The sequence below is a fragment of the Thamnophis elegans genome, unplaced genomic scaffold, assembly GCF_009769535.1.
Source record: "Thamnophis elegans isolate rThaEle1 unplaced genomic scaffold, rThaEle1.pri scaffold_38_arrow_ctg1, whole genome shotgun sequence".
NCBI classification, from domain to species: domain Eukaryota; kingdom Metazoa; phylum Chordata; class Lepidosauria; order Squamata; family Colubridae; genus Thamnophis; species Thamnophis elegans.
The window spans coordinates 501,225-512,587 of record NW_022473861.1 but is presented as its reverse complement, the minus strand read 5'-3'; the positions used below and the strand labels follow the sequence as shown (position 1 = coordinate 512,587).

Below are 11,363 nucleotides of genomic sequence, written 5' to 3'. Positions count from 1 at the left end.
CCTTAATTCCAGGTGATTTCTCAATTCATGTTTCACTCCAATCCCATTGAAAAGAAAATGAAAATCCCCAAATATGGAATATAGCAATAGCAATAGACTTATATACCGCTTCATAGGCCTTTCAGGCCTCTCTAAGCGGTTTACAGAGAGTCAGCATATTGCCCCCAACAATCTGGGTCCTCATTTTACCCACCTCGGAAGGATGGAAGGCTGAGTCAACCCTGAGCCGGTGAGATTTGAACCGCTGACCTGCTGATCTAGCAGTAGCCTGCAGTGTTGCATTTAACCACTGCGCCACCTCGGCTCTCTAAACACTAAGGAACACTAAGGAATACCTTGCATTTTTATTTATTTATTTCTAAGGACCTTTGGGTCTTTTCCTCCTCCAGGGAGCATGGATGGAGATGGCTTTTGATGAAAGATGATGAATACATTCCTGTGATATCTCATAGAACTTGTGATGTTGAATAGGTGGTTATTTTTCTGGCAATTATCAAATTTACTCCAATTACTGTGCCTTCATCCCCAAGTCCCAAGGGAATTTCGTTAACCACCAGAAAAAGTAAAGGCAGAGGCATAAGCATTATTTGCTCTATAATGTAAAGAAGCAGGTGTAGGCTGTATATATCTATGTGTTGTCCTTTAATGCATTACAAGGTGCTGTAAACCAACTGAGTAGTCATTCAAGTTAGGCTGTGCTATTCAGCCAAGAATCTATTACAAGAAAAAATACAACAAATGAAAGACTGCAAAGAAGGAATTCTATCATGCAAATTAATGAAGCTGTCTATATTGCTCTTAATGCTGTTGTTTAGGGCAGTTTCAGAGATTCCTAACATGAGTTGCATTGTTGGTGATCCTGTTCCAATTCTTCATAAATACTATCAATCAGGAGATGTCATTGTTGCTGGTATTTTGTCTCAAATCTATATATTTTCAAACACAATGCACTTTCACGAAAAGCCTTCTACTGACCTTTTCTATGATACTGAGTAAGATGCTCATGTATCTAAAACTAATTGTTGAGAAGACGGGTTTTATTTGTGCTGGTTCTATATTGTACTAAACCTGTTCTGTGAAGATGGAAATTGTTTAAAAATATGTTGGATGTAAAAGTCAATTCAGCAATGCATTGAGAATAAATAGTTCTATTCAATCTCATTCATGTAGTTGAATTCATAATTCTGATATATCAGGATTCTCATATTCATTAAAATAATGGGAGTATTCATGACTAAATATTTTTTTAACAATGAAATGTCTGTATATGTGTGAAGATAACAATCTTCCCAAATATTTTAAAATATCTTTCCTCTGATCATTTACTGTATACTCAGATATAAAGTTGCTCTGATTTCACTGTTTTTAAAATGAACATCAACAGATTGAATTTATCATCAATAATTTCCTGGAAATTTAATTATTCATACTAATATACTGTCTGTCTGTCTGTCTGTCTGTCTGTCTGTCTGTCTGTCTATCTATCTATCATCTATCATCTATCGTCTATCGTCTATCATCTATCATCTATCATCTATTATCTGTCTGTGTCTGTCTGTCTGCCTGCCTGTTTCTCATCTATCTATCTATCTATCTATCTATCTATCTATCTATCTATCTATCTATCTATCTATCTATCTATCTTATAATAACTGTGATCCCACAGTGGTTAAAATCCTTCCAAGTTTACCATCCTTCCATCCTTATTAGTAAAATAAGGGCCCAGATTTTGGGGGGCAATATGCTGACTCTGTAAGCAACTAAGAGAGGGCTGTAAAGCACTATGAAGCAGTATATGTCTGTGCTATTGCTATTTCAGATTTTGCAAGACTTCTGTAGCTAGGAGAAACTGCTGTTGCAGTTTCATACTTGCAGAAACGTGCTGTAGAATATAGATACAACTGCAGCACGTTGAAGCACAAAGTTAAAAATGATATTGTGTATGGAACTCATATCAGCATTCAACAACATTCATCAGGAATCATATGAGCATAATTATGAACGCAACATGTTTCAAGCTGTGAGTTGAATGAAAATATGCTACATCTCTTTTTCTAAAATAAAGGTACTCAAAGCAACATGTAATTTTCATTTCAGGATAGTGACTCAACTCTACCAACACATTTTGTCTTTGGTATTTGCTGTAAGGGAGATCAATGAAAACCCACAGATTTTGCCCAACCTCACTCTGGGCTCCCATATCTATAACAGCAACTTTATTGCAAGCGGGACGTATCATGCCTCAATGGAAGTATTCTCAACACAAGGCAAATTAATCCCTAACTACAAGTGTGAAACAGAGAACAATCTAGTGTCAGTCATTGGAGGACCTAATTCTGAAGTCTGTATCCACATGGCAGCCATCTTGTCCATTTACAAGATTCCACAAGTAAGAGTTTCCTCCCAATTTTTAACTCAGTTTGGACCGGTTTGGCTGAACCGGTAGTGATTTTGCGGCCTGGTTCACTGGAACTGGCAGTGACCCAGGCCTGCCATGCCCCCATACTGATTCTCCTGTTGTTGTTGCTTTATTGTACTGTGCAGTTGTGCGCAAGGCACTTCAAGCATGTGGGCGCTGTGGACTCACAAGCAAATTGGCAGTAGTGGCTGCTGGAACCCACCCTTGTCATCAATGTATCTTATCTCACATTAAAACATGCAGAGAGATAGTTTTGTTAACTGGAAATTAAAAATGACATTTGAATGAATATTTTTATAGCGATAAGGAGCAGCGTCATGTTTTAAGGACAAATCATTTTCAAATAGATATTTCTTTCAGGATAAATTCTCTCCCTCTTGGAACCAATAGGATAGGAAAATATACAACCGTTCTATTTTGCTTTACTATAAATTGAAGGGTTAGGGTGGCTCAGTGGCTAAGGTGCTGAGCTTGTCGATCAGAAAGGTCAGCAGTTCGAATCTTAGTGTTGCATAATGGAGTGAGCTCCCATTACTTGTCCCAGCTTCTGCCAACCTAGCAGTTCGAAAGCACATAAAAATGCAAGTAGAAAAATAGGGACCACCTTGGTGGGCAGGTAATAGCGCTCCATGCGTCTTCAGCATTTAGTCATGCTAGCCACATGGCCATAAGATGTCTTCAGACAGCACTGGCTCTTCGGCTTTGAAACAGGGATGAGCATTGCCCCCTAGAGTTTGGAACAACTAGCACATATGTGAAAGGGGAAACTTTACCTTTATTGGTAATGAAAACCACTAAAAGACAGATTTTCCTTTAGTGAGAAATAAGCAGATCTGTAAAATACTAGGGTAGGGTTTTTGGGGCCATAAATTAAACAAAAATATTATACTATGTCTTTACATTATACAGTATGCAGTGTTATACTGACTGAACTCTATCTCATGGCTAAAGGCTGGACTTGAACTCATGATCCCCCGCTTTCTAGCATGATGCCTTAACCTCTAGACTAAACTGGTGCTTTTATCATTTTCATTGTTAATGCAGCTCACTCTGTTGGTAATTCTGTGTTTATCCCTCTTTATCTGCTTCCAAGGACCTTTTTTTAACATTTCTGTGGTGTGATCTCAGTGATTATACTCAAGCAATCATCACTATAAAATGCAATTGTTCTTGAGTCTCTGTATGAGTAATTTTTACTCTCTAATCTTGTTCTGCCCATCCATGGAGAATAACATCTATAGCTATATTGCAGTCATTCAAAATGTTGCACAATTTCCCACAAAATATATATTTGGTTATTAAATTCACTGAAAGGTAAAATGCAATTTTCACCAACCTATGAATTGCTTTTTGGCATAGATCAATAATAACCTCACTAATTGATATATTATGATATGTATTTTATTCTTTCCATTCATTACATTTATATCTTAATTTCCCGAAACACTGCTATCAAAATGCACAAAATCCTCATTCAGCTTCACTTTTTTCTTTTCTCTCAATGACAAATAATGTATTTATATAATGTATTTTAGGTATTAATTCATAATTTTAGAACAATTACATTTCAAGCCCTATTGCAGTCATTCACAATGATTCTAATATTTCATCATAAGATGGTCTTATAGATATTGATCACTGTTGGATTTGGTTAATCATTGTATTTTTGGGATACTTGTTTGAAATCATGATAAAGTGCATTTGCATTGAAGATCATTATAATTAAGCATTTTTATTTGAAATGTTTTCTAAGAACTTAAAAACGTAAGAACTTAAAAACATGGCTTATGTAATTATAGAAACACTATGAGGAGCAAAAATGTTTAGTGAACTTGGCTTCATAATATTTTTATGTAAAAAGAAAATTTTATCTCAGTCACATCCATGTAAACAATAGAAATAAATGTTTATCTAGATATAAATTAATACATTTTTCTTTAATTTCTATAGTTCACCTATGGTTCTGCTTCTGAGATGAATAGGAAAACTCAGGCTATATCCTATCACCAGATGTTTCCAGATGTATACAGACAATATCATGGGATTCTTGAGTTACTATTGCATTTCCAGTGGACATGGATTGGAGTGATATATGACAATGATAACAATGGAGAGAGATTTATCCAGGATGCTCTTCCTATATTTTCTCAAAGAGGAATTTGTTTTGATTATATTGAAAGATTCCCAGTAATTACATCAGTTACTGACATTGATAAGATGGTGACAGAGGGGATGAACATGTATGAAGTCATAATTGGAAGTATTACCAATGTATCCATTATTTATGGTGAAATTGAATCCATGGTATTTGTCAGACTGTTTCCCATGATATCAAAACATGAGGATGTAGCAATAAAGGAAAGAGGAAGGGTTTATATTATGACAGCCCAGATGGATTTCACATCATTCTCCTTTCAAAAGAATGAAGACATAGTTTTGCTTCATGGTGCCCTGTCCTTAGCAGTTCATTCAAAGGAGGTCCCAAGATTCACTGAATTTCTTCAGTTGACAAATGCTACCTATGAAAAAGGAGATAGCTTCATTCAGGTTTTCTGGGAAAAGGCTTTTGGGTGTTTCTTTTCTGCATCTGTAGTAGACAGGAAAGAAGGACTCTCCTGCACAGGTGAGGAGAAACTGGAGAATCTCCCAGCATCTGTGTTTGAAATGAGCATGACCTCCCATAGCTACAACATCTACAATGCAGTCTACACCGTGGCATATGCTTTGCATAACATGCTTTCATTTCAATCAAAAAAGAAAAAGAGTGTCCATGAAGTAACCCAAAGCCTACTGCCTCAACATCTGTGGAAGGTAATGTCCTGGACAAATGGATTTCAATTTGGTCACTGAGGTTCATGGAAGATATCCTAGGCTAACTAGAAAAGTCTTATACTTCCATATTTCTTAAGACCATAAAAATGGTAAAATAGCTGATAACAGCCATGAGAGCTAGTATTGCTTCACATATAAACCAGGGGTAAAATCCAGCAGGTTCTGACAGGTTCTGGAGAATCAGTAGTGAAAATTTGAGTAGTTCAGAGAACTGGCAAATGCCACCTATGGCTGGCCCCAGAGTGGGGTGGGAATGGAGATTTTGTAGTATCTGTTAGGTAAGCTCCCCGTTGGGAGAGCAAGTGTGTTCAGAGAAGCGTTGTGAGGGTTGTGTTGGAGAACACACAAACCAGCATACAGAGACACTGCAGTTTAAATAGGCTTTTACTTTCATGGAAATAGAGGTATCAGAGTCCATCAAACAGTCCAAGTCATACATGGATAAGACAGTCAGTCATCAATGTCTTTCAGTTAAAGGATAATCCAAATAACATAGTCCAGTATCATATAATCAGTTCAGTACTCAAAATTTGCTAGCAGTTGCAAAACTTACAATAGCTCATGGCACTTTCTAACAGCCAGTGTTTTCCAAAAACACTCAGATCAGATCAGATCAGCATCTAACAAACAGAGAGCTAACAGTCATTCTGGCTCCCTCTTATGGCCGATTGAGGAAAACAGCAACCAATCACATTTTACAGTATGATTTAAAGAAACAGGTTACATGATTTATATATTGCCAACCCAACAGTTAGATTATACTCCTAACAGTATCCTTCTCCTGGAGTGGGGTGGGAATGAAGATTTTGCAGTATCCCCTGCTACACCCACCAAGCCACACCATGCCCATCAAGCCATGCACACAGAACCTGTAGCAAAAAAAAAAATGAATTTCACAACTGATATGAACCCTATTCTCACAGTGCATAACATTCTTTTCCTAAATGGGATGCATTTCTATTTAATTTCCATAGTAGTTCTATACAGATTGAAGTCATGCTTCCAAGCAGCTCCAGTTTTGCATGGAGAAATCTGCTCAATAAGCCATAGAGAAACATTGATGCAGCTTCATTGTATCCAATGTTGTACCTCTGATAGGCTGTTTGTCTGAGAGTTTCCTATGAACTTAATATATAGGCCCAATTCACATTCAATTAGGGATATGCATGACCTTGCATAGCAACGTCTATCAAAGCAATCAAAAAGTTTAGACCTTCTCAGAAGATGCATTTATTCATCCCAATTTCTCCTTTTTCTCCAGAACACTATTTTCTGCCTATTTGTTTTACATGAAACAAACTTAAATGGAAAAGAGCAATGTAATTGAATATATCCTGATATTTCAGCTTCTCTCTTCAGCTCAACCATTTTGTGAAAATCATTTCATTCAACAACAGTGTTGGGGAAACAGTTTTCTTCAATCAAAATGGAGAAATGGAAACTGGATTTGATATTGTCAACTGGGTAACATTCCCAAACCTTTCCTTCCTTCGAGTCAAAGTTGGAGACATACAAGCCTTGTCTCTCGCAGAAAAAACGTTGTCTATTTCAGAGGAAACCATAATCTGGCCAAAGTGGTTTAATGAGGTAGGTTCTGTAACTCTCTTTCGATCCGAGAGTTATAAAGCTTGGGGGAAAGGATTTTTTTAAGCAACTCTTCTTCTAATATCTCAGAAAGGTGTTTGAAAATACAGAGAAGATGTAAAAAGAAATGTCAGATCACGAGACATAGGAGAAAGTATCCAACAAACTATGAAATGTTCAAATATTTCCTTTTACACAGAGTATCAATATGCAGGTTTTCATATATTTCAGGATCAGTATGCCAGCATGTTTATTAGATTGCATTCATTTTTACCACAGTTTCTATCTGAAATGGTGATTTAGATATAGTTGGAAGCTATATTCTTATGAGTCATTACCTACAATTGAAGAATTTCTAATTGTAAACTTGTGAGAGGAAAATTAATAATAAACAAGATATCACTAAGGAATGCTAAGAAATTCAAAACATGACATTTAAAATGCATTTGATTAGTGCTGACATATGTCAGATTATTTATTTTTTTCTCTGATTCTCTACCTAGCTATCACTCTCTATCAGTGACATGCAGTCAGGGGAGGCAGGGGAGGCAGAGCTTCACCACTGTCATCATGAAAAGGAAAAAAATGTAAAAGGAGAAAGGCAAGGGCTGAGGTCAGGCTGAGATAATTGCTGCCAGAATCACCGTGTGGATGACTCTGCTTAACTGTTTAAAAAAGCCTCTAAAAAAGTGCCCTCTACAGGAGGCAGGAGAACGATGTGCCTCAGCTAGTCTGACTTTAGGCATTTTATGATCACTCGAGTAGAGTTAAGCAAGGGTTAAAAGTCAAAAAATTCCTGACACAGACGAGGCACATAGTTCTTCTGCCTCCTCCTGTAGAGGGTGCTTTTTTAAGAGGCTTTTTTAAACAGTTAAGCAGAGTCATCCATGGTGACTATGGCAGCAACTAGCTCAGCCTGACCTCAGCTCTTGCCTTTTTCCTTACATTTTTTTTTTCATGATGGCAGGCAAGAGCAGAGTTGAAATCCTCTCTGAAACAGCTGGAAAAGGTACGTGTGAGTCGGAGGGAGGGGGAGGAATTCAAACTTCATCCTCCTGGCGCAGGGCTTTGGGCAAAGGCTGGAGGGAAGTGCTTTCCCTTGCCAAGTGTAGTTTGATTGCAGGCAGAGCCCCGTTGTCTTTTCAAACCTGTAATCAGTGAAGCTGGGCTGGATCCTTCCAGGGCTGGGGGAAAGTGTGTGTGCTCCAGTATGGCTCTTTGACTGGCTTCCTGCCTCCTCCTATGGTCTCCCTGACTCCCTCCAATCCAACTTTGTGTGTGTGTGTGAGAGAGAGAGGGGAGGAGGGAGGGAGAAAGAGAGGAAGGAGGAGAAGGGAGAAGAAAAAGAAAGAAGGAAACTTATTTCGCAAAGGAGAAAAACAAATGCTGTTGCTTTAAATTGGAACTGAGCATGCCTGGCTGTGGAATTCTGGGAGTTGAAGTCCACAAGTCTAAAAATTGTTTTCAGTGCCTCACCAGCCATAAACCTCACCGCACATCACTGCTCTCTATATGAACTTTTGGATGGGCTGAAACAATTGATAAACTGTTTTTCCCTAAAGGATTCTGCATTATAAGGGATCATATATGAATTCCTTCTGAAAGATTCATCTATGAAAGCACTTACCACTATGGTTATTTGTAGATGTACACATTTGCAATATGGAAAATATTCTTTTCTTTGGTTTATCTTTAGACACAGCCTTTTTCTCTCTGCAATGACAATTGTCATCCAGGTTACAGGAAGGGGGAAAAGGAAGGGAAACCATTTTGTTGCTATGATTGCCTTCCTTGCCCAGGAGGGAAGATTTCTAATCAGAAAGGTAAGTGATCATTTGTAAAGAAATAGTCCTTCACTTTCTGTCTTTGATCATAACTGATTACCTGCTGAGTTACTCAGGTTGATTGATTGATTGATTCATTCATTCATTCATTCATTCATTCAATTTCTATAGTCATCCAACTCAACTAAGTGAGTTTGGGAGGTTTATAATTCTAAAATGTAAACAATTTAGAAAACATTTAAATGATAAAAACACCCACAAAATAAATAGTACAAACAGCACCTATGATGATGAATCAACTAATAGTAAATCCAAGAAACAGGGCCAGGGGTGAAATGTTACTAGTAAAAAATTCTACTGGTTCGCAAAACAGGTAATAAAAATTACTTTTAAAAGTTTTTTTAAAAAAACGTTCCGACGATTGCACGTCACACAGCTGATCTTTGGAACTAAGCATTTAAGCATTTTTTTTACTACATGTTCTCAGGAAATGCAGGGATGAGGGGTCCGTTTTTGCTCCCAGCAGGCTTACCTGAGGCCTGCTAAGCCAAAAATGGTAGGCAGGGGAGCTGAGAAAGAAAGAAAGAAAGAAAGAAAGAAAGAAAGAAAGAAAGAAAGAAAGAAAGAAAGAAAGAAAGAAAGAAGGAGGGAGGAAGGGAGGGGAAAAGGAGATGAAGGAGGAACTACAAACCTGGCATTAGAAGCAGCTTCAGAAAATAATCCAGGGTGGAAGGGACCTGGAGGTCATCTAGTACAACCCTGCTCCAGCAGGACATTGTTAAAGTGAGTTTCTGCCTTTGATCCCCCAGTTACATGACAACATAGCCACACCCACCCAGTCACGTGGCCCCACCAAGCCACGCCCACCAAGCCATGCCCACAGAACCAGTAGTAAAAAAAATAGATTTCACCATTGAACAAGGCTCTTAATAAATTCCATATACTTAGTCAAGTATTTGAAACTTTATAAGAGGTCAACAGGGTTGGAGCCATTCTAATCTCTGAAAAAAGAATATTCCATGTGGCAGGAGCTGCAGGACAAAATCTTGTATTATCTGCCAGCTGAAATTTTTTAGCTGTTGGGATCTGTAGCATGCTCAAATTGGGCAGGTAAAAACCATTGGAAAAAGACATTTCCTTTGGTAACCTTATCCCAAGCCATGTAGGGAACTGAAACCTTAAATTGCATTGGGAGGCAGAATCACAGTCAGTGCAAGTCATTGAGTAGTAGTCTCACATGCGCTATCAGGCTAGTGCCATTAATTACACACGTGCCACATTTTCTACAAGTTGAAGTTTCTGAATCGTCTTCAAGGGCAGCCCCATGTAGAGCACCTTACAGCAATCTAAGCAGAAGGTTACAAGGGTGTGGGTGGTAGCAAGCAAGGTCTCCCAGTCCAGGAATGGATGCAACTGGTGCACCTCCTTTAGGAGTGCAAAGACTCTATTAGCCACAGCTACGACCTGCTGGTTGTCCATCATGCAGTTGTGTGCATCTTTAAATAGTTAATTAAATTTGATTATTTCTCTTTTCACAGACATGGACAACTGCTTTCACTGCCCACAAGATCATTATCCCAATGAGGAGCAAAATTTATGCATTCTAAAATATGTAACATTTTTGTCTTATGAAGAAACTTTGGGGATCATCTTCACCAGTTTTATTATTTCTTTTTCTCTCATTACCCTTTTGATGCTCTGGCTCTTCATTAAACACAATGACACCCCTATTGTGAAAGCCAATAATGAGACCCTCATGTACATTCTTCTCGTCTCCCTCCTGCTCTCCTTTCTCTGTGCTTTGCTATTCATTGGCCAACCTCGTCAGTGGACATGCCTTCTTCGGCAAGTTACTTTTGGCATCATCTTCTCCGTGGCAGTTTCTAGCATTTTGGCAAAGACTATCATTGTAATTCTTGCTTTCATGGCTACCAAGCCAGGATCCAGAATGAGAAAATGGATGGGAAAGAGGCTGGGTCTTTCTATCATCCTTTCTTGCTCTTTTATTCAAACCATTATTTGTATTATATGGCTATCTATCTCATACCCATTTGTAGATGTTGACATGCATTCCATGCCAAAGGAAATTGTATTGATGTGTAATGAAGGGTCAACTGTCATGTTCTACTGTGTCCTTGGTTTTATGGGTTTCCTGGCAACTATTAGTTTCGTAGTGGCTTTCCTGGTCAGGAAGTTACCTGACACCTTTAATGAAGCCAAATTTATCACCTTTAGCATGTTGATATTTTGCACCATCTGGCTATCATTTATTCCAACATACTTGAGCACAAAGGGGAAATATATGGTGGCTGTTGAGATCTTCTCCATTTTGTGCTCCAGTGGCGGGTTACTGGCTTTTATCATCTTCCCAAAATGTTACATTATTTTGGTAAGGCCTGATTTAAATAACAAGGAACAGCTAAGAAAGGGAAGAATTTAACATTGGGTGCAAATAAATAGATTTCATTAAATATATTTCATTTTCAAGGAAACATATTGTATTTTATATAGCTTGGTTTCTGTGTTCTCATCATATAATCTCCTTCTCTAAAACTGAAATTGAATAAAATTTGTTAATTACATGAAAGACAATCTATTGTCAGTGTAACCACAACCAGTTATCTGTAAAAAAAAAAAGATAACTCTTATGTCATAGTTGAAAAGCAGCAGGACATAATTGTCAGCTTATGGAGCAGAGGTGACACATGTCTAAAATGACTTACACCCATAACTATCTATGTATG

At 37.9% G+C, this 11,363-nt stretch overlaps 1 protein-coding gene across 1 annotated transcript; it reads left to right on the top strand.

The window, feature by feature from the left end:
• Window positions 1–945: 945 nt before the first annotated feature.
• LOC116523506 (vomeronasal type-2 receptor 26-like) lies at window positions 946–11,059 on the top strand. Its single transcript, XM_032238622.1, has 6 exons — window positions 946–992; window positions 2,098–2,389; window positions 4,370–5,230; window positions 6,611–6,847; window positions 8,538–8,658; window positions 10,158–11,059. The coding sequence occupies exons 1-6, from the start codon at window positions 946–948 to the stop codon at window positions 11,057–11,059; spliced, it is 2,460 nt and encodes an 819-aa protein (XP_032094513.1).
• The last annotated feature ends 304 nt before the right edge of the window (window positions 11,060–11,363 follow it).